The sequence below is a fragment of the Xiphophorus hellerii genome, chromosome 23 (genome assembly GCF_003331165.1).
Source record: "Xiphophorus hellerii strain 12219 chromosome 23, Xiphophorus_hellerii-4.1, whole genome shotgun sequence".
In the NCBI taxonomy this organism is placed as follows: domain Eukaryota; kingdom Metazoa; phylum Chordata; class Actinopteri; order Cyprinodontiformes; family Poeciliidae; genus Xiphophorus; species Xiphophorus hellerii.
In genome coordinates, this window is record NC_045694.1 from 23,317,027 (window position 1) to 23,341,332 (window position 24,306).

The 24,306-nt window shown below is 40.5% G+C and overlaps 1 protein-coding gene across 6 annotated transcripts in view; it reads left to right on the plus strand.

Annotated features, from left to right (window-relative positions):
• Positions 1–213: 213 nt before the first annotated feature.
• gria1a (glutamate receptor, ionotropic, AMPA 1a) overlaps positions 214–24,306 on the plus strand; it is a 94,871-nt gene continuing 70,778 nt past the window's right edge. The window contains exons 1-2 of one of the 6 annotated variants that reach the window (XM_032554503.1): positions 214–1,181; positions 1,318–1,452. In XM_032554503.1, the coding sequence (XP_032410394.1) occupies positions 1,094–1,181; positions 1,318–1,452 (223 nt within the window). In that variant the 5' untranslated portion in view covers positions 214–1,093. The remainder of the gene's footprint in view (positions 1,182–1,317; positions 1,453–24,306) is intronic. The other 5 variants (XM_032554498.1, XM_032554501.1, XM_032554500.1 and 2 more) reach the window with 5 other exon arrangements.

Here is a 24,306-nt window from a genome sequence, read left to right on the forward strand (position 1 = left end):
CCATGAAAACTTAAAAGCCCATTATATTAGGAAGACAGCAATGTTCATAGTATTGTTTTATTTGCATCTGAAATACGACTTTGTCTTTTCTAGCTGTCATGGTAACTCAAAGCGGAAAAAAGAGAGCCGCATTTGCGCATCCGGTTGTGACGTCAGCGCGGCAGGTGCAAAGAGCCCATAATCACAACAAATTTCTTTAGCTTATGTTGTTTGTTTGTTTGTTTGTTTTATGCATATTTACTAAAACAACATAATCCCACCCCGAATAAAACAAAAATCAGTCTGCAGGAGAGGTGACATATTCTGTCCATCTGCCAAACTTTTTACAGTACGGTGAAACGAACGGATTTGAGTCTGCACGAAGAGCCGTGCGCCCCTCGGGGACCTCGTGTGCACTTCGAGGATGCACACTGCAAAAAATACTCATCACGCAGGTCATTAGACATGTAATGAGTGAGAAAACGTCCATTTTCCTTCTCTGAAAGTGAGAATCGGGTGAGATATTGTGCCTTTTGTTTCCTGTGCGAAACAGCCTTTTTTTTTTCTTTTCCGGACTCGATCTTTCACATCCTTTAAGGAGACGTACTATTAATGCCTGTTGTACTTGTATCCATACGTACGCGAGAGATTTTCTTTCTTTCTTTCTTTCCTTCTTTCCAGCGCGCAACAATTGACCTGCTTAATTTGACAGGGGGGGGGGAAATTGCCAAATGGCTTTGGAGAATCAAGAGTTTTTTTCCCCTTAAACGGGATTTTCTTTTCTTTCTTTCTCTCCTTCTTTCGTTCTTTTTCAGGGCATCTCTCGCTGAAGTCATTCTCCGTTTCGTGCGCGGCAGCAACCAAGGACAGGAGAGCATCAGCAGGGAGAGAGAAAGGTGCCTCCTCTCCTCTCCGCTCCTCTTCTCTCGTCTCCTCGCCATTGCGCTCATTGTGTCGCTGCTGAATTGCTCGTCAGCGCGATCGCTCCTGTGACCGGAGGCTGCTGGAAGAAGAGGAAGAAGAAGAAGAAGAAGAAGAAGCGGAGGGACACAAACACGGACAAACCTATGCGTGGATTTCGGCTCTTTTCCCCTTCGCCAATGCAAAAGGAAATATGCAGCGAAGCTTCACCTTGCTCTACACCAGTTTACTGGGGATATGCCTGGGTTCGGGCTCAAGTTTCCCAAGTAACATCAACATAGGTGAGGATGGGTTACACCTTTTGATAGAAAAGAAAAGAAAGGGACAACTTTGTGTGTCGCTTCTTGTGTTTCTAACCTGACTTGCCTCTGTCTCTGAATTTGAACCATGAACTCCTGGTTGTTTGCTGCTCAACAGGAGGATTGTTCCCCAACGTTTCGCACGAATATGAGGTGTTCCGGTTCGCCCTCTCTCACCACCAGGACATCCCCAAACTGGTGTCGCATGTGGATATGGTCATAATGGGAAATAGCTTCTCCATGACATATGCCTGTAAGTAATCGATCAGCAGAAACTGGTGCAAGTCCCCCACTAATTGCTCTCCTTCCGATAGCGTTGCTGCATCTGGAAGTCCATAGAGATGGAGACGTGCTGTGATCACTCATGTTGCAGACGTGCTGCAAAGCGACTGTCGGTCCGTTTTCTCAGTAACTGTTGCGTGGGACTTATTTTCCCACTGCATGATTCCAGCCCCATTTGCGCTTAGGGGGATTTAAAAGCTAGAGCGCGTCGGTGGAGGAATACTTCTGACATGCAAAGTCGGCTTTTTTTTTTTCTTTTTTTTTTTTTTACAGCTACAAGCATTTCGTTTTATTTATTTATTTTTCAGAAATACCTCAATTGGAAATCCGAATTTGCCAAGTTTTAAGCTGATTCCATGTAATTGTCGAACAGTACCTCAAATACTGACGGATTTTTTTTTTCTGTTCATAAAATGGATCAAGTCTAAATTTGCTGTCTAGAAAAACACATCAACGAAAAGCAAAGAGATTGTTTTTTCAATATTTTGAGTTTAACAAATATCAATACATCAGAAAATCAGCACATAAAAACCTTAAATAACTGTAAAGGCAGTATATTTTTAATGCATATATGACTGCTAAATAAAACTCCATAATAGATTACATTAGAAATTCTAAATACCTTGCAAACAATTACACTTTACCTGGTGGCTTCATGTTTCTAACCTAAATAGGTCCACGGCATAAGTAAACTGCTGTGTGCCGCCACACCAGCAGGGGGCTCCAAGAGCACCCTAATTTTCACAAAATCACGTTTACAAATGTATGACTAATATATCAGTATCATCCACAAATAGATTCTCTGACTCACACTTGTTAACTTCTGAATTTTAAAAAGCTACAACAGATTTTCTCTAAAAACACAAACATGTAGTACTATCAGTAGATTGTGCTATCTGTACATGCGTCATTTACGAAACACAATTATCATGATTATTTTGTTTTGTTTTACTTTTTCAAACTAGAATATTTCTAAAGTTATATGCATACGGCACAGAAGTTCAAATACTGTGATTAGAAAGTTCCGCTCATAACAAATATAGAAATATTTGATGCAGAATTGAGAATAATCTAGTCTCTCTGTTGGACTTAAAGTGCTATCACTACTAAATAACTCACAGCATTTTCTTCTCTTCTTTAAAAAACAGTAAATTCTTTAAAAAAAAGTCAGAATTTCAGCCTGAAAAAGGTTGATCAGTTCAATTCACATTTTTTTTTTTATTCCACATTTTGGTGCGAAAGAAAACAAAGAAACATAAGGCAACTCAGGGATCTTGTATGACGTGCATGAAGAAGGGATGCTTTACCGATTCGGCATTCACATTCATGCTCAAGATCAATATTTTAGCATTTTTGAAACTCACTTCTGATCGTTTTGACCTGAAAAGCCAGACCGATGAGAGGCCACCTTTAATGAACCCATGTGACGGCATTTCAAATGAGCAGCAGTACGTCGTCTAATGCCTGGAAGTAGAGACTTCGCTGCAGCACATTTGTTCTGAAACTCTGGATTCAGTGGGGATGTTTTTCTCCTCTGGGTGATGATGTGTGTCATTATGCCAGTCTAACAATAGCTCCAAGTCTAAGCTCTCCAAAAAAAAAAAAAAAAAAAACGGTTTCCTGTTTTTTTAACTCTTGCCCCTTCTCTGTATTCATAAGATTTGGTGCACATCTTAAGGCTTTACAGTAAACATACGTGTAAAAACTTGCACTTTTAAAACTACAAAAACATTTTGTTGTACCATTGCTGTAGACATGAGGAGCCAGAAAAAGTCTTAGAATGACCAGCATTTTATGTGGCTGTGTGAGACATAGAGAGATGCAACGTTGCCCTTCAACCTTCCTCTTGCTGCACACTGTCTTTCAGGTGGATGAATAACAGCTACTAATGTCTTCCCTCACTTGAAAGAGCAGCGATTCTAGCTTTCCTGAAATATTTCTACAGAGTCATGGTGTGAAAATTAAACAATCCCATTAGTCTTATTTTGGCAATCTTTTCTCTAAATTACATTTGGAAATCTATGAGCAGCATGTCTGTTAATCAGCACACCACTGACTCGCCACTGGAGTAAACGGCCTGATTAATTAACCACCTAACATAATTTTTTCATTTTGTTGCTTATCTAAAAATAACCAGAAAAGTAATAAAGATGTTATATCCAACACACTACGATCCAGAAGGATCATACTGTGATATTTCTTTTTGTTGTTTTAAATGTTTGTGCTGTATGTAATTAGCTTGCTCTTCGCTGTCAGTCATTCGCTGTCACGTACCTATTTTTCTGCCATGTTTTTCTCTTCCCGTCTTTGACTCAGTCACATTTTTGTGAAGTCGCACTCTCCACTTCCGGGAGATAGGCTCTGACAAGTGAGTCTGCGTGTGTGTCTGCACTCGGTGTGTGATACTGCCTCGTTGACAGACATTCCCTTGCTACTCTCGCATACCACACTTCCAATTTGAAATCTCTCTGGGATTTATAGAGCGAGTCTTTAACCTATTTCCACTTACGTAGATGTAACTGAGGATAAGAAAGAAAAAAATAAAAGAAAACCACCCAAAATCCAGGCATTTGAAATTGCTCACACCATTTCTTTTAAGGTGGCAACCCTTCAGCAGTTTTTCTCAGGTTTTTTTTTTTCCTTTGAAGTGGTATGGAGAGAAAGCAGCATTGCTACTATCAGAGATACAGGAAGAAATCGTCGGGTGTGTGGAGTAGACCAATTTTCGGCTTGATTGGCCCTGACCATACTCAGATGGGAACATCGACACACTGTTCAGAGAACGCGTCATACCTGAGCATTACCAAGTTGCGCTGCCAAGAGCATTCTAGGTGTGGAAGTTATTGAGGGAGATGAGGGGGAATAGTCAAAGTCAACAGTTTTCAGTATCAGTGAGATACTTGAGACGAAGTCAGAGGAAACACAGAGATGGGGGAAACTATTTAAAAGGAATTTTGTTTTCTAAGACATCTTCAGACATGTTTTTTGGTTATTTTTGCTAAGATACAGACGGATTTTGCAGATAACAGGAAGGCTGACTTGTGTTACAGCAAAGTTACACCCTTTATGCCTATTGGGCTGGATTTTGAAATGTGGATCGGAAATGTCAGAGAGGGAAAGGACATGCACATGGAGACAGCTGATTTAATAATACCTACTTTAGTTTAAACATTTAGTTTATTTACTTTAGATCAACATTTAGTACCATCTACTTCATAGAATCAAACATGGAGAACCAACATTTAGTTTTACATCTACTTTTTTTTCTCTCTTTTTGCTCTTTCCTTTGGCTTATTGTTTTGCTTGCATTTCCTTCTAATTCATGTGAAGCACTTTGAATCGCCTTGTTGCTGACAATGCGCTATATAAATAAAATTACCTTACCTTACTTTGTTAATCACTAACAGGATGAAAACTGGAGCTTTAAATGTCAAGCACTTTCTTTCTCAAAGACAGGACTTATTACTGCATATGCTCCCAGTGACATAATTTAAGACCAACTATAGCTGGAAAACTTGTAAAGATATTTGAATCTGGTTCTTATATCATCCTTACATTGTAGTTCTTTGAGAGAAATTGGTAATCGAAAAACAAAAACTTACAAAGAAATTGGCCACAAAGTTTAGATGGAGGCATCAGCACATAATGTGAATTATTGATAGTCACCGCTGCCTTTTTGCAGATTAGGGATTTCTACCGTTTAAAGAAAGATCAAGCTTTAATGCTTGACTGCTGCACAGAAAAAGAAGAGACTAAATTCCCTACGAACCTTGTTGTCTAAGGATCCGCTTGTGGAAAATCTAACTCTCCATCTTCTCTGGGTGATGCCTCACTGACCACTCCATGCCAACCTTTGGCCTTTTATATGCCAGAAGTGAGGCTGAACCAAGATGTGAAGACTCCTTCCTTAATGAGGCAGTCCTGTACACAGACACGAGTTCAAGGGGAAATGCTGCTGGTGAATGATTGTGGGAATTTCACGACAGGTGGTGGCAGTGGTCATGCTGTGGTGCGTTCGTGTCTTTGTTGATGAGACAGCAGACTGTGAAAGTATAATTCACATGGCTAAGGTGCAGGATGATAAAGTGTGGATGATATTCTGATCTAATTGGGGATTCGAAGCTGTCCGAAAGGGGTTGTGTGAAAAAGGATCACATCTAATACCTGTTAGATTCAGCCCTCAAGGACAGCTACAGATTCTCCATCATGTTCTCTCAAGTTGGCCCCTCTCCGTCTCTTCCGTGGACAGATTTGGCATCTTCCCTCCCCACCCCCCTCATTTCTTGTCAGACGCTTCCCCCTGAACCCCCGTTCCATGGTGGGTTTTGGTATAAGCTTGTCAGCGGCATTCAAAAAGCAAAGAGGGATGACAAAAATGAAAATGACACCTCGTCCTGCTGCGTGTCACTCGTTCTAAAAGGCTGCAGAGGATAGGGAGACGGTTATGGGAAAAAGAAAAAAGAAATCATCAACAACAACAACAAAAAAAAAGCAACAAAATGGCTCTGGGGCTTGCTTATAATGAGTCAGACGAGGAGGGGGGGGGAACAAAAAGAAATCTGTCTATTCCTGGACTTCTATTTAGCATGCCTGTGCGGAGGAGTGGATGTGTTTCTGCATCTGCGTTCCCATCTTGTGTGGGAAGCTTTTTTTTGAGTGAGTGACAGTTTACCCCTGTAAGCTTTTAATTCTGGGAAGCAGCCCAGAGGTCGGGGGGCGGGGGACTGGGGAGTTGCACCACTGGGGTGAAAAGCAGCAGGGGGTGAATGGACCCTTGTGCAGTAGGGATGAATGGAGTTCCGGATCATCAGCTGCCACTTATGACCAGCCGCTTCCTCGGAAGCACCCTGCTTACACACACACACACACCCACGCATACTTGCACACACCCACACACACCCCCACACACACACACACACACACGCCCACCCACACACGCATATATGCAAATACATGATCACTGACACCTGCCAAAAGGCTAAGGGAAGCTGAGTGGGCTAGAAATTCAACCCTTATGGTTTTCCTGTGTGTGTTTGTATTAGCACGGGGGAAGTGGGAGGTAAGATTTATGTAGAGCAGAGTTTATAGAAAGGACAATAATGAGACGTAAATATAATTTGATAAGACAAAAATGACAATGACTGGTTTGTGTTCCCTGGCTTCTTCTCTATATGGGGCTTTGTTTTGGCACCGTCAGTGGAAGTGCTCGCTGGAAGCGTTGTTTGTAAATGTAGCATATTAGTCACCGCTCCCCCTCAGCTGGATCCCCACATTACCATAATCTGCTTTTGACTTGGTTTAGAACGTGGACGTCACTGATTCACCAGCTTCATGTCAAAGCCCCTGCAGGCTTACTCTTATATGATCTACTTTTCTCTTTGATGTCCTTCGCGCAGTGAGACTTAGGCTGAGCTTTGGTTATTTTTGGCCAATCTACTGAGAATCGCGCTTAGCAACAAGATGTACTGTAAGGTGTCAAGTTGCAGGATCATTTTCATTTTTTTCCCTCTTTTTTACGAAATGTATGCTTAGCTTTGCAACCCCACACACCCCCCTAAAAAAAAAAGTGGTATTTAATTCTGCTTACGGCTTGTTGATAAACCGCATATTAGAGCTAATTAGTGCTCATGACAAAACAAAAAAATATTTGCGGTGTCGCAGGGATGCAGTGTTTCGTTCGGGTCTGTGAGGGTCAGTTAAAGAGGACTCAGTGAAGATCTATGAGGAAGGCTTAATCAATGAACTGAGCTCTGGATGGAAGCTTTCCCAGCCAATCCATAGAGCACAGATGAGGGTGGCGATGGGGTCAGCTGTCTTTTGAGCATGTGTAAAGGACACAACCTGATGACAGGATGAGCAGTGCTAGTGCACAAAAGCATTCAACCCGCTTCAACTTTTCTGTTTCTCATGTTGCAGCCACTAATTTCAATATATTTTATTGCGATTTTGGGTGACAAATAAGTAATGCAGAAGTGTGTGAGGTGGAAAGATAAGGATACTTTATCTTCTGTATTTTTAACAAATAAATATCTGGAAGATACGCCACACACCTGTATTAAGCCAACACTTGCCAACTAAAGAGTTCTTTAATCAGAGAAGCGGAGAGGAGGAAAACTAATACGCCTGTACTTGGTGAAACATAGTGGTGGCAGCATAATGCTGAGGGGATGCTTTTCCTCAGTAGAGATGGTGGAGCTTGGTGGATTGGACGCAGCTCAATACAAGAGAATCTTGGAACAAAATAACATAAAAATAAGGCGAGATTTGATCAGGGGAAACAAATCTGAGAAAAACTAACTATACAGACTGAAGTAAAACATTAGAAAGGTTGATTGAAAAAAAAAAAAGAATAACTAAGGCAAAACACAGATTAAAAAAAGATGAAAACTATAAACCCAAAACAACCCAAGATCCGTTTAATCTTGACCTAAATCCAATTAAGAATCTGTGGGAAGACTTTTGAATATACATGTTCAGAGATAATGTTCATCCAGTACGAACTTGAACCGCTTTGCAAAGAGGATTGGCAGAGAGAGAGAGAGAGAGAGAGAGAGAAATTCCCAAAACCTTGAAGTTGTAGGAACAGAGCCAGGTGGTTCTAAAGAGTGTTGATTTTGGTTGGTTGACTACAAATATATATTACACTTTTCAGAATTTTATTTGTAAAAAGTTTTCATACCACATTTTTTCTCATGGCATATGTGTAATATTTTATTTTTTATGTTACTTCTTGCTCTATCACCCATGACATAGCATTCCAGTAAAATGTGTCGAATTGTTTGTATTAAGACACAAATGACTAAATAAGTATGCAGTCATTAAGTCTGTAATAAGTAGGCAAGATTTATTTATTGAAGTAAGCTTGCTTACATCAATAAGTAAGCAAGGCAGACTAAAACTGACTAATGTTAGTTATGTTATGAAAGCATACAGTAATAGCAGTAATGTTTGTATTGAATGATTTGCAAACATTATTGTAGCTCAAATTACATTAATGTTAGTCTGTGGGTCAATGGGTGATTGAGAAATTTGTAGACTTGTAGCCATTTTTTTCCTTAAAGCATGAAACAGCTTTAAGGAAAGCAAAGCAACAGGAAGCAAACTGGGAAGACTGGTGGGTATGTTACTCATGATGTCAAAGCTTGAACGTTCCTCACAGTACTGAATCAGTGGTGGAGGGTCGTTGTACTAAACCTCTGCAACATTCTAGGTTAAGAGAACATCATGTCTGCTGCAGGGTATCTATAAACCAATTAGTGTTGTTGCAGACCTTGGCATAAAAGTGGGGAATATTGATGAATTAATGTGCAGGAAGACATCTCCTTTACAGCAAATGTTGCAGCATTAATCCTTTACCAGCTTAGCAGCATAAGCACTAGGTTTTCTAGTGTGTTATAGAAAACCTTGTCAAAATGTTCCATCATTATATTAAAACTGAAAAGAAAGAAGCCCAATATTCTAGGTAATAAATAGTTTCGCACATATCTAGGGTTTTTGGGGTGTACTTTTGTTTTTTTTAGGGGGTTTGGGGGGAGGGTCATATTTGCTTGATAAATAATTTCCTGGTGGAATTTGTGGAGCATGTTTTTACATTTGAAGTTAGATAAAGGTAGTTTTAAAATCTGGTAAAGATTGATTGTTTTCTATGTTCAAACTCGAGCGTTGGTAGATGGTGAGCTTTCTCTTTATTACAACAACAGCAGATAAATTTCAACGCCTGGTTGAAAAAGAAATAGACCCAATACTGTATGACAGATCCAGAAAACAGGCAATAATTGTCCTTTATTTTGAATTGGGTCCTAACCAAATAAGTGGATGGTCCTAGTAGTTTCGAAGTGAGGTTCCGTGAGATGACTAGTAACAGTCATCTTACCTGCAGCGTAAAAATGTTCTTTTGCACTGGCTTTCGTAAGAGCAGTGGAAGGCTAACAGTAAAACAAGGCCCCTGTTTTAGTTAAGTTGAGCAATTATAAACAAGCTGTACAGCCAGAGAGAGGATTGGACCGATGTCAAGAGGAAGATTGGAAAAATACACAGGTATAAATGTTGATGTTTGACCACATCAACACCAGCACCTGCAGGACTTCGCAACTGCCCACACTGCCAATAGTAGTAGCAATACCGGCGTTAATGACCGTAGTACCTCTGTGCTCAATTGGTCAGCAAACTGGCATGAGCTTTAGCTCAAAGAGAGTATTTTCAGGAGGAAGACAAGGCACACCAGAGCCAACAATGCAGATGAACTGAAAGCCTCTATTAAAGAATCCTCCACTTGCTTCACTTTTCAACAGAACTCCACGCTGCGGCGATGGAGTAATGCATGCAAAAGGGTGCATTGTACATTACTTAGTGACACTTTTGAATAGGCTGACATTTCTTTATTAAAAAAATATTGTTGCATTCGTCTAATGTGATATTCAAATTTACCAAAAATCAGAGTTTAGTTTTCATTTTTAGTGATCATTCAACTTGACAGAAAAAAGTTTAATTATGTCACTTTGTGTGAATCAATGAGTCTATCTGAGTTTCACATTTTTAACTTAATTGCTGGACTGAACGAACTTTCTGTTATGTATTTGTTTCTATCTTTACTTGTTGAAATGTCTGAAATTCTTAATCCTGACCCAAAAAGTATCGGATTGTAGAGCCATTTCTAAAGCTTGTGAGTTAAGATCACAAGCTTACATTTTCTTATTACGCCACCAGTAGAAGAGAATAAGAAATGATGTTTGAATTCCGTGTGATAGATAAGCAACAGAAAAAATAAAAATCATACTCTAGAGAAAGAGCAATCCTCTGACACGTGTGGGTGTACACAGGGTTTCCTCATCAGCAGTCTTCACTCCCAAACAGAGATCTTTTTGCACGCTACTGCGACTCCTTTTTGTGAACTTTGCGGATGCACAGTGGCGTGCGCGCACACAATAGCTAACAAGAGACAGAGCTTGAGCAGATGCATTTAATGTATTATTCAGTGCAGCACATCCAAAGCTACCACTCCGTGGACTTATAAGCATAAATATGTAATAAAAACCGTCTAGAAAACAGAGAATCGAACTGACTCTGTTAAACACCGTAACGTTTCAATGATAATGCACAGCTTTCTGTCGGATATGAGAAGAAAATTCGTTCTCCTGAGTTTATTTTTGTTGTTTTCTTGTTTTTTTTTTGTTTTTTTACTATTATTATTTATTTTTAGCGGCTATGCAGCCATTTTTTTTCCCCTTTCACTTTGTTTCACCACCATGGGGAAAACAGCATCCCCAGAAGGAAGATTCTCAGTTAACGGTGGAAAGCGCTAAGCGAAGAGGCTGGGGAGGGTTGGAGGCTAAGCTGCCATGTTTGGTCCCATGGCCGGTGTCAGTGCATCTCTGCGGTGTTGTATTTTGCTGCATTGCCAGCAAGTTGAAGTTGAGGCGACTGGTTTCTACAAAGCACACATGTTCAAAGGAGTTTCTGTGTGTAAGAAACAGCTGACAAATAGGAGATCAACGCTCCCTCCTGGCTGTTTGGGACACAACTGTTATTTGTTAAGGAGATAACAAAGAAAATGTCGTAGATGGAAAGAGAAAGTGGGAAAAGAACGTGACAGAAAAAAAAAGGAAGTTCTCTTGGGCTAGACTCTGGCAGGTGTTGGTTTGATGAATGAGAAAGCTTGGATTTTTTTTTTTCTCCTCCCACACGGAGCCAGGAAAAGGGAATGGCCCTCAGCAATCAATGTAGATCAGCCAAAACGGCTCCCCATGCTGCACAGTGATAGAGTGTGTAGCGGCAGAGAAATGGAGATCGTTTCTGTGTCTTCTGTGCGTGTGCGGGGGTGTGCCTGTGTGTGTGTATTACATTGAAAAATAACAGCAGAGGAGATGCGCACATGAGCCAGGTGGGAAAGGAGAGAGATGTTTTTTCTTCTTTCCATTTTTCTAAGAAGCACTCCCATAAAAGCAACCCCAGAGCCCAACCATCGCTTGAAGCTTCAGGGAATCTGTTGTCTTAATCACACGTCTCGTTTTGCTTACACAAAAATACACACAAGCCCACACACGCACATTACTGATGCCTATGTCCACTCCCGTTTGGATTTGTTCTCCTTGTTGTCTCTCTGAGCCCCCGCGCGACTCCTCTGTATTCATATGAGTATTTAAAACAAATCTGTTGTCTCTGGAGGTAACGGCAGCTGAGACGTGGAGGTCTAAGCCGAGAGACGCGGGGCCGGCAATTAGAACAACAACGTGTTCGAAGACGAGGACCGGGATTGTTGCTGCGGGCCGGGTGGGTGGTGGAGGGTGGGGAGTTCGCTGCGTCTGACGATGGCAGCTGTCATGTTTTCTTGCCGCAAAGACAGAAGCAGAGTCTTTCTTTTGTCACCCAGTACATCTTGGGAGCTTCTGTGTACTTTAATGAGCAGCAGAACCTACGAGCATATAAAACTGTGTGACATTGTGCAACTACACTGATGGTGACAGCATGAAGCTGTTGTTGTCATCGGCACGCTCGCGCAGATGCTCGTGGTACTAAATGACTGGCTTACTTTGATACTAGACCCTCAGCACTTACTTAAAGCCCAGAAGGAAAACAAAACAATTTTTGCACGTAACAGAGATGGCTGTAACCGGTCCTTTTGCATATTGTCGTGTGAAGCCAATCCACTTTCGTTTGTGTCAAATCGCAAGCCTACGCAATGTTTCTAAACACGCATTTCTGTACGAGGATACAACTGACTGTCAACACAAATGGCAAGTCTGAGCGATGATTTGGACTTCCTCTCAGAATTGACCAAAAAGAAAGAAACCATCCAGTGAACTGCAGGTGTGAGAAAGAAAATGGCTGTAATGACTTGGAGCTGACCAGAATGTGTTAGGGTAGGGAGTACCGCTGGGAAAGGGCTGTCTGCCATACTTACAATACCTATCATTTCCACGATTTGATCTCAGATCAGCATAAGTCAAAGGTGACCTGGATTGAAGGTTGTATGAATATATGGAAATGGAGCATACCCTGTAAAAAAGATGTAACAGTAAGGGTGTACCCTCCCTCCTGCCTACTGATAGACCCCTCACCTCACCACCCTTGACGTTGAAAGATTAAGGTGCAGTGGATGAATAGATGGATTAACTACAAGGGGGACTAGCAAGGGCAGTAAACTGTGTGCCCTTGATAGTACTCAACATTGCTATTTTAGAGGTTATTTCACTGGAAACTTGTGAGAAACCTGAATTTACCACCCAAGTGATGCATGCATGTGTGTAAGCTTGTGCCTACTCTGATGGGAGAGAGGTCAGCACACTCTGGGGTTGTCTCACTGGTTTGTTCTGCCTTTTACTTTGTTTTTGGCTGGATTAAAATATTTCGATTACCTTGTAGAGCCAGATATAACACTTGCATATCAAATAGCCACTCGATACCCACATCTACTATAGGTTTATATAACTGAGATGCTGATGCTTACGGATTTGCACGGACCTTGTAATGATATAAAAGAGAACAGAATCAGTAAAACAGTATTGTTAACAACTCAGCTCACATGTTCAACATTGAAATTACTATTTGAAATGGCCCTACTGAACTGTTGCATAGATTTACCCAATTCTTATTACACCCAAGGAAGACAAGCCAGTCAGGTCTTGCTGAATTGTCTTAGAAATTCACAAACGGGTATAAGCATGAATTTACCTGGCCTGAAAAAAAATTGCTTGATTTTGCTGCCTTGTATGGTAAAGTCTTGTTAAATTGAAGTGATTTAATTAACACTAATGTAGTTAATTCAGTCTATGTTACTTGTGTAGATTGTTGAAATTCTCTGTATGTTGATCTTTGTCTTTATCAACACCTGAAAACTGTCCACGCCGCTTCTAAAAAGAAAGATGGGGCTTGGTACCTTCGTCCCTGTTGTGTTTCCTCACTTTCAATGGCTTCCCAGTTTGAAAAACAGGCACTTTTTAAAAAAAAAAAAAAAAGGTGGCATTGGACAACTTTTCTTGTCCAAATTGCACATTTACAACTCAATCAAGCCTTCCAGCCACACATTGTTTCCTGTGTAGGCAGTTGAGTTTAGGGTTATGACAAACTATTTACACAAAACAGCATCGATCTTGACAATTGTAATTCAGTACTGGAATCTACTGTGTTTCTTTATTGACTGCGCATGTGGCACATTAACTTTAACAACAGTATCTTAAGCACCTGTGACACCATTTGCCCTGTTTTTACTACAAGGTTCGGCTCAGCTCGACTCAATTTGCACATTTTTGCCATTGTTGTTGCGGGTATTTTACAGGAGCTGCCGCAGCTGAGGTTCCAAGCTAGCAGAGCTGATAATGAAAGGTGATGTTGAAGTGCTTCGAACCACTGCAGCGAAGAAAGTTATCACTGGAATTGTCATGTGAAATGTCTCTGCACCAGGCGACACACTCCTTCCCACAAAGAAACGCTGCTGTATGCCCAACCAAGCCTCTTTGGGGTTTTTTTTTGTTGTTGTTCTAATCAAAGAAGAAGCTTGTTTCAAATCTTGCTGCTTTTTGCACCAACATGCTTCCTGGAGACAAACTGTACCTCACTGCTGTTCAGTGTGACAGAGCATATTCAGTCACAACACATAGCAGTTCACAAAACCATTAAGGAGCAAAACGGCACAGATTTCTTGCGCGTAGACTGTGTGAGAGACAAAAAAATTTAAGATTAGATTTTTGATTTCTCAGGGTTTTTCTCTTAATATTTCTTTGTTTTGATTTATGGGAATTTAATGGAAAATGCTGATGATCTAAAATGAGTATGCCAGAAAAGCCGAGCAGCACTTTGACGTGACTTGATTGTGATGGCAGGTTAACAATGCAATAAGAGTTGGCAATATTTGAGTCACTATTTCATACCCGTTTCATTTTTCTGGAAAGAAAAACAGGAAGTTATGTAAATGAGAACTGCCAGTCACCATCCACAGAGGAACGCAGACTCTAATGGAGCTTTGTGTCACATCTCTCCTCGTCATGGCATTGAGGCTGTGTTATTGTAGCACCCTTAGATATTACCTAGATGTTGCCTCGAATGTACTTGTTAATTTATTCCTTAAATATTGCCTGTGTGTTTCTGTCTTTAAAAAAAAAAATAGAAAATGAACCCCAATGCAGGAGGAATTAATTCAGTGTTTGTACTCATCTCTCAGAGATACTGTGCCTTGCAAAAATTGATATCCTTTCAACTTCTTTTCACATTTTGTCACATAACTACCAATAGTCAATGTATGTTTATGGGATTATTGTAATAGTGCATTACAAGGAAGTAGAAGGTAAGAATATAATTGGTTTTCCCATTTGTTTTCACTAGAAAAAAACTGATAAATGTGGTGATTAATTCCATTCATCTTCCTCAGTCAATTTTAGAGTCACGTTTCTCAGCCATTACAGTTGCCAGTCTTAGGCGGTATGTCTTTATATCCTTTGCAAATTAAGAAATTCTGCCGGTTTGCAAATCTGCATTAGCTCAGTCAGGAGAGCATCTGTGGGAGCAAAGGTTCCAAGCAATTTGAATTTCCTCCTATGTGACTAGCTTTAAACATGACTTCTTGTTGATTTCTTTTAACAATATCTTCTTGACTGCCAATCTTCCACGGAGGACATATTTGATGTCTGCTAGTATATCCTGGTGACAGGTTCTTCCAGTTGAGTCTTGGATCACTGTAGCCCAGCATCAGCCTCTTGCCAGCTTCTGTGATTAATACTCACCATTCCCAGTTTAGGGACAATATCTTGGTAGGTTTAGGCTTGTTCTTTATTATTTTCATTTTTGGATGATGGATTGCACAATGTTCTGTCAGATGTTCAAAGTTTGGGAGTTATTTTGAAGCTAACCATGGTTTAAATTACTCCACAACTTTAACCTGGCATGTTCCTCTACTTAAATTACTTTGTTCTGGATTTTAATTAATTAGTGGTTACAGGGTATGATTCCTGTGCGAGCCTCATATGTACAATGTGTCCTTTTTCTTTTAATTCGGAGCTATGCACTACCACATACAGTCGCAATAAACTGCTTTTTTTCTTTTTACAGCTTCAACACGACAAAATGTGCATTTTAACAAGACACTGTAGCTACAATAACTTGTTTCTTGCTTCATTTTGTTTCAACTGTTTATTGAACAAGATAACATTTTTGGGCCACATTGTGGATTAGGAACCCTTTTACGCTAATTCCTGTCCTTCATTCAGAGAACTTTTTGGATTAGCTGATTGTCATCACAAATCATTTGCTGCAGCAATTTTCCCCTATTCATAAGCTTCACTTATGTTTTCACAAAAAGAAAAGATGTCTGAAATTGCTTTTAGGGTTTTGTAGTGATCAGGAATTCTGCTCAGGTCCGAAGTGAACGCTTTAATTTCCCAGTAGCTCGGCTGGAAATTGGTGAAGACCGTTGTTAATTTAGACAGAAGCTCCGAAGGAATTAGCATGTAGGTTGTGTGTTTGGCTCCTCCGGCTCCACATATCCACCTCCATCGGTTCCTCTGTCAGACAAATGAACGTGTGCGAGCGGGACCGTCCCCTCGCACCTGTCGACACTGATGCGCAGATGGGGAGATAATTGCAAAGGGATGATTGTTAAGCAGATAATTGGAGTTTCCATACCCCCTGACAGGAGCTGGTCTGGGCTGCGCTTCTGACCCGCTGCCCAGGTAAGCATTTATGCAGCAGGCGGCCGGGCCCCGCAGATTGGGAAACGTGGCGAGAAACGTCAAGGAGGAGAGACGATGACAGGGTTAGAGACTGAAACACAAGAAGGGAGAGGGAGAAAGAGAGAGATGTATGGAACTGAGGGGAGTGTTCTCACACCCTCGATTAGCCATTAAATGAGGCGACGCGGTGCCATTGTTTTATTACTTAGAGGAAATGGAAGAGATCTAGATTTCACGGTGTGGTTCCTATGTTTCCCACTGCTAGGCTGGCATCTGTTCTCTTTGTTCACAGCGTTCTCTCCATCATCTTCTCTCACAGGCACTAATACCCCATTTTATCCACATTCTGTTTGCCGTCACCTACATGTGCGATGGCTCACTTTCATTTTGTCTCATGCTTATTAACCTTCCATTATCCTCTTTTCATCGAAATCACTTTTAAGGATTCAGAGTCCCCAAGTAAGAGTGAAAGACCCGCTTGGTTGCTCAGATGGTCTCAAATCCTGGCCTTTTTCTGTGATTTCTTTCTCTAGTTTCGAAATGTTCTTTTCAAATCTCACTCTTTCTCTTCTTCTCATACATTTCTCTTTTTTTTCACAAAACACCACAAACAGTGGCACAAATCCTGTTTTATTTTTCTTGCACAGGCAGTATATCTTACTCTAGCTGTCTCTGCCAGGGAACAGCAAGCACCCTTCGCTGGAGCGCAGCAGTCTAAGGGGCATGTGGGTACATTAGAAAGATGGGAAAGCAGTGAGGCAAAACCTAGTCTCCCCCCCCTCCTCAAAATCTTCAAAAAGTCTCCCGGCTCACTACCTGGACTCACTCGATGGAGTCTGCATGGATGAAATAATCTCTTTCCGCTACATTGACACATTATCCCTGGAGGTGCTAGTTGGCATGAATCTTTTTTTTCTTCTTCTTCTCCCTTTTCTGAGAACAAATTTCGAAATCTTTTGCCGGAGATCCCAGAGAAAGCTGCTCATAAAGTGAAACCCTCCCACTCAGTCGTGTCTGCAGACTGTCGTGCGGATCCTGGTCGGAGTTGCATTTCCGTCCCCCAGTTCCCTGTTCTCTGCACAGAAGGAGATTGATTGCGATGCATGACTCATGCTGTGTTGGCGGTCCCACGGACTGGGCCACCCCCACCCATCACCTGGGGGATTCTTTACAAGCACGGGGTGTGTGTGCGTGTGTGTCTGTTGAGGTGTGTGCATGGAGCATCTATACCCTCATAGTAAGACGTAGCTCTGCTTTCTTCTACATGTGTGTACGTAATGAACCAGTTATTGACTTCTTTTGCTGTGCCTTTCATTTCCATCGCTGATTAGCTCTGCAGAAGATAGATGGGACCCGTGGGACCGCAACATGCTCTCTGTTTTTTATTACATGCATTATCTGGCAGTTATTAGCTATGGGTGGCTGAGTGGAGGACAGTAGTACCGTCTTGCAGTGTCTGTTGTCACTTGTGTTTATCTCCTATCAATGTGCTCTGCGGTTGATTGAGTGACCTTTCACCCTTTGGAGATGGTGTACATTACTGCCTGATGTGACAGTAATGGCTCTGCTCCCACCACCATTTAAAAAAAAATAATGGCCAAGTAACTGTCGGTAGGGGATATTTACTCCACTAACCAGCCATAAAAGGAATATAAAGTCGCATTTAATTAAATTGTGTTCAGACTTTGTGATTTTGTCATTTTTAAAAAAGAGCTAATAACTCTCTACACAGATATAGTGTATAAATTAATGCAGTATTTTTCTTTTCACTTAAGACTGAGCATTGACAAAAATACCAACAATGTAATGATAACTCAAAATAAGTAATATACATCGTGTTCAGTATTTAACAAACTTCATTTTGCGTCCACAATGTAGAGCTTTTCTTCTGACAAGGCATTTGTTTTGGAGATGACACTGTGACAGAACATGTGAAAAGGTTGTGGATCTTGTTACTAGTGATATATGTTCAAAACATAAACACAAAAAATAAAGTCATGGCTAGTTACACCACAGAATGAATGCTTCTGTCTGCAAAATAATCTAATCAGTTTGAGATCACTGAGGCTCAAATACAGCCAGATAAAAGCACATCTCAACCAACATATTCCTGTGGGAAAGCAAGGCAGTATTGTAACTTTGGTACTTGTTGTTTTTTTAATGTCAGAGTGGAGGTTTCTGTACCTACACTGTAAGTTTTGATCCTGCCTTACACCCAGCCATATTCTAATACGCTGCACTGTGATTGTTTTATTATTGTATTATAAACCCTGTGAAACACTTTTCCTTTTTTCATTTCTAATGGTACAGAAGATTAAAGCTGCGGTATGTACCTTTTATAAAAGAAATATGCTTTTTTAAAAGTATTTATTAAAACTGTCACTACGTCGTGACAGTATAATATGAAACAAATAATGTGTGCAAAAATTGAGCTCCTTGCTTTGTACCAGTTTGCTGTGATTTGCACAACATCGTCAGAAAAAACAATCAAAGTCAGGAGGAGGGTCTTAGCACTGTCAATCATTCTCGTGTACACGCCACTTACACTCTCTTCCTTTCTCTCTGCTACGCTACAGCTGGTTCACCACGAAGGAGGCTGCCATGAATGCTCAGGCTAGTTAGCATGGCCACCAATAATGGTGGATAAACAGTTTTACATTAAGTTGTTTCTCTGCCATTAGCATGTTTAGCAGCACTTACACAAGATTGACTGATGGCACTAATACCCTCCTCCTGGCTTGGCTTGGATTGATCGTTTTGACTCGATAGTTTCAGACACTAATAGTAGCACTTGGGAGGAAGTGGATAATCACAATCTTTTCACAGATTATCTGTCTCATACTGTCATGGCGGCACTTTTAACAAATATGTAAAAAAAAAAAAACATTTTTGTAAGATTTACATACAGCAACTTTAACCATGACAAAATAGAAACATTGGATTGTGTCGGATGAATCTGAATTTCAGACATCTTTAAAGAAATAAATGTTGCTTTCCATTAAACAAAACCTAAAAAGAACAACAACACCAAGCAAAACTAAAAACCCTAGGGTTTTATTAGTATAGGCTCCTTTATGGGCCGTTGGCAAAATCAACAAACTCTATTGTAATGGCTGCATTCATACTAAACACCATATTGAGATTTTTAGAGCAACATATGCTGCCTTCAGCCTTGCAACCGACGGTGCGACCTGTTCGTGGTGAATCCCGCTACTTGCTTGTTGGTTACTGGGATAGACTCCAGCCCTCCTGTAATGCTGAACAGGATGAAGCTATTACAGAAAATGGATGAATGGATATGCTGCCTTCAAGATGACATATTATCTAAGGATGTCTATGTACTACCAATAGTTTAACTAAATGATTAACAAGATGCAAGGACAGAAACAGCCATAAATGAATTATTTTTGCTTTTCTCCCCATTAGTTTGTTCAGATATCTGTAGATAAAAAGCACATTTGGCTTCACATTTTGCAGCTGCTGAGGGATATGGCGTTGTTGGTTAATAATGACATCGAATTGACTTTTTAAGCCTGACTGGAGCTGCAAAATTGAGGCATAATGTACAGTCATATTCAATAAATAAGTACATACATACCCAGGAGTCTCATTTATCAGATTAAGATAAAAAAAAAACAACAACAACCTTTAAGCAGGTATTAGACACACTTTAATTAAGCCCAGTTATGTTTTTAATAATTGTTCTTTTATAAGTCGGATTTAATATTTTAATATTAAATGTCATGTTTTCATTAATTGTAAGTGGAAAATCATTGTAATGAACAGAAGTAAGGTTTTTCAAACTTCTATTTGTGTGCAATTAATCTATGTAATGTGTTCCACTAAGTCATAAGCTCCTGAAATAATTGAACTTTTCAATAATATTCAAATTTATTGAAAGGATTTGTATACATGTTCAGTCTGACTCGATCTAATAGCCTGGGCTAAATTTGTCAAGCCATCCCTGGAGAAACATCTGTAATTTCTCAACACAGGCAAACAAGGATTTTTAAAAATATATATTATAATAAAAACATTCAGAAAAAAAAGATTTAATACAATAGATAGGTGGGATAAATTAGTGTCACTTTACAAGACCTGGGTTGGAGACTTTACCCCCAAAACAGGTTTTTTTCAGGATGATTGACCTTTGAAGCACAAATCACTAAGCTCCCTTAGGACAAACATCCTGCTGAAGTGAAATCCCATCGGTACCACAGGGAACATAAACCAAGAGAAAGACTTTTCCTCTCTAGTTTCCCTGGAGGGGATTTTCTCCTTTGTGCTGTTCTCTGTAGCTCACTGGATCAAGTTTTATGTAGTATAAATCCGGCCAAGAAGGTTGATGTTATGCCTGAGCTACTTTCTCTCTCTGTTTGCCCACATATTTCGGATCATTATTCTTTTGAAAGACAAAATCACCAACGGGTTTTACTTCTCTGGCAGAGCCCACCATATGTTTACGTAAAATATGCTAGTATTTCAAAGAGTCCATGATGTAGATTTTCTACGTATGCTTTTCTCCGTATTCATCCCACATTTCACATCAGACCTATCTAGAGTATTTTTTTATAGATTAAAAAAACCTCAGTGTTTGATCAAGTAGACAGTTAAATTGTGCACATTTTCACAGGGTTGCATTTGTGCATACCAGGAATTATTTTATATTTCCTGGTAGTCATGTCAAACAACCAGTTGGCTCCGAGATAGTCTCTTAACAAATGTTAGATTTGATCCCTGCTTTCTATTTCATCCTCCTGCTTGTTGGAATCCAAAGTTTTTTAAACTTCATAGTTACTCCTTTGATTGTAGAGACGGTCACATTTTGGCAACAAGCTATATTGTCTTGTAGCCGCTGCCCGATATGTAAAGATGGACACACATCTGCTTTGGTTAAATAACATGCTGTCTTGGCTTTCCTGTCACGAAGAATGACTAAATGGAACAGGAAGTAATAGATTCAACATTTTAAACTCCTACTCTCTGATTGACTTTAAAAAAAAGTACAAGTTAAAAAAAAAGATGCTTTAGCTCCATTTATGTCTTTCAGATACTTCTTGTCGTTAAGTTCTTACACAAAAGTGTCCATATTTATTCTATTAAACATGAAAAAATAGCATGTTAAAAACATTCAGATATGTCTGTTGTATTTTTTTTCTTTTTTTTAGATTTTAAGCAAGCTGATTTTCTGTAATGAAAACACGTGTGATGTGGCAGCCTAATGCACAGGTTATCAAGCAGCAGCTCCAGCGGAGTAGCTGGAAGGAAGGTACCTTATTGAAGGACACCTTGAAACAGACTTCATCATCTGTTTGCCAAGATATTTGGTAAATATTAAAGTGCGTTCAGATAAATATGAAATAGCTGTGACATAAGGGGTCCTTGGATAAAGACTTTTTTTTTATTTAAATGTAACTCTCAGGCATCTGTCGGACATATTTTCTATTCATCCATCAAGAATTAAAATGCTGTTTGATGTAATGTTTGTTTACTTGTCACGTCAAACTTAAATTCTGCGGTTAAATATTTATAAGTAAATATGAGGGGTTCAGCATTGCTCAACAGCTTCCATTTGCGAGCTATCCCATCATCCAGAAATTTGGATGCAGGAGAAACTGTCACAAACATGCCCTCTTTGTGCAGCCGGCACAGACACGTCTGTCATTTGATATTTGGCTCATGCTAAGCAGAGGAACAGCTGCCGGGCACAGGAAACAGAACAGGGAAGACTTGAGTTGCATGAGTTGTTTCTGACAGCTCCTCCTTTTGTGCGAGTATCACTCCCTTTGGGATTTTAGTTGCTATTTTATTTTTATTTTTTTTATGTCCTGCAGCCCAAAACACTTTGTCCACAACAAATGTAAATTAACTTGTTTGTTCACAGAGAAAACGTTTAGAAAGTGAAAGCACAGATCCCAGAGAGCTGTCCTCCTCACTCTCAATGTACAGTAGGTGTTTATACAAAAAAAAAAAAAAAAAGAGTACTTTTGATTTGTTGACTGCAGGGAAATTGGGGAGTTTAGTTTGATTTTGTTCATTTGGTCTTTTTTGTGGTTACATATTAATGAAGGCAGACAGCATGTGGATTTTGTGGAAGTGGAAACTTCCTTGACCAGTATGAAATTTTCACACATGTAGGAATTCTACAGTCGCTTAGTTTGGAAAGTAAACCCTTACAATACTTTACAAAAGCATTTAAACCTTTAAACTCGCTGATATGAAATGTTTTTAACACTGTTTTAAGAAGTAAAGATCCTAATCTTTACTTCTTAAAGATCTTCATGATCAACAATCGTGTTGAGTTTGTAAAATCATTTTGGTCTACAATAATTACATCTGAAATGCTTTTGGGGCATCTCTCTACCAGATGAATCTAGGGATTCAACCTTGATTCCAACCTGATCTGTTGGCAACAATGTCTTGGTAAACGGTCACAACTTTATCCCTGAATTTGGTAAAAATGGAGCTGAGAAAATTGTACAACTAAGCAGTGACTTATCGGATGAAAGGGCTGCTCGTAAGACTGCGCTTCTCTGTCGGATTGTCTGATTGTTCATTAGTGTCGCTTCCTCTTGCCCGAATGAGTAAAAGAGCCTAAGCTTTTCTTCTCAACAGAGTAGCTTAACACTGCATATAAACAGCTAAAGCCAGGGGACATTTGTAAAAACGAAGCAATAAAAAGGAGCATAAAAAGCTTTTAAATTTGAGCCACCATAACTTTGCCTCTGGTTTATATCTATCCACCATAATAGCTGTGATGGATGCTTAATGGGTATTATCGCTTACTTGTTTGGAATCTAAATGCAAATTTGGTGCAGCGGAACTGAACTGGAGATCTTCCGTTATTTCCCTAAAAATATCTGCGGATTTTTCAAAGCCGAGCGAGGGTTTTTGGTTGTTTTTTTTTCCTGCAAATTTGCTAATTCCTTCAGGGAGGAGAAGACTAATTATGACAAAATGTCCAAACAGTCGCAATTCCCAGCCCATCTTCCAAAAGCTTCGGAGCCACTGTAATCCCTGCCAGAGAAACCGAGCGTTGCCCGGGCAGCCTCGGTCCTGCCGCCGTGGCAGCTGTAACCGTGGTGAGGTGATCAGGGATGCCAGGGCGGACAGGTGTTGCTGGGGTCTTCGAGATCACTTGAGTTGTTTCAGGCCCGACTCAAATGTCGCTGCACACGTGGAGTAGCAACTAACAAGCCGCTCACACACACACCAACACGCGCACACACACCCCCACTCTGTTGCTGATATATCCTGCTAGGTTAGCTTTGGCTGCTGGGTCTCGCTAATGGCCTGTGTCTTTCTTATGCGGAGCAGACAAACACATGTTTGGCCTGCCAGCTCAGAGAAAGGGGCCTTTGCCACATGGCTAAATAATTTTTTTTATTTTGCAGGTATGAGAAATGAGAAATGACTTATGCTCAGTGAAACATGTTAACTCCGCTCCTGGGCAGAGTAATGGGACACTGCACGAAAAGTCAAACAAGCTCTCATTACCTTTCATCCAGGCAGAACGCGGAGGACACCTCTGAAATCGGCCCTGGAAAATTGTAACGCACGCTTGTGGAAGGCAGCGGATCAAAAAGCATCCATTTACGAGTGAGAGCATGTGCAGACCATGAAGGGAAGATAGTTCTGTTACTGAGTCAGTGTGGCGAGGCGCAAAATGTCTATTTCAGGGCTGCTTTAAGTAGGGTGACTCACCAGGCTTTTGGAGCACTTCGGGCTGCATATGTGTTTGTGTGTGTGGGCATGTATTTTTATGTGATAACGCTGATTATTTTTTTTTCTCTCCCTCTCTCCCTGTATCTCCGTCACACACACGTGCCTGCCTGGAGGGGGCAGGTCTGTGACAGGTTAGGCGTTTTGGGTCTTGGCCATCCTTTCTCTCTCTCTCTCTTCCTCTGTCGCTGCTTCAGCTCCGAGCAGCAGGCTGGCCTTTGCGCGGGTCCAGGCAGGAATTTCAATCTGTTTGGTAAATACTGAGATAAGTGAGGCCCACCCATCACCTCAGCAGAAAATAGTCCAGGCCAGACCACACGAGTGTAAAGAGATTATGTTCCACCGAGAGGATATACCTTACAAGAAAAGAAAGCTATTAACATCAATTTGGCATTTTAAGACGTACCGGGGTGCGGAGAAAGCACTACGTGGCATACAGAGAG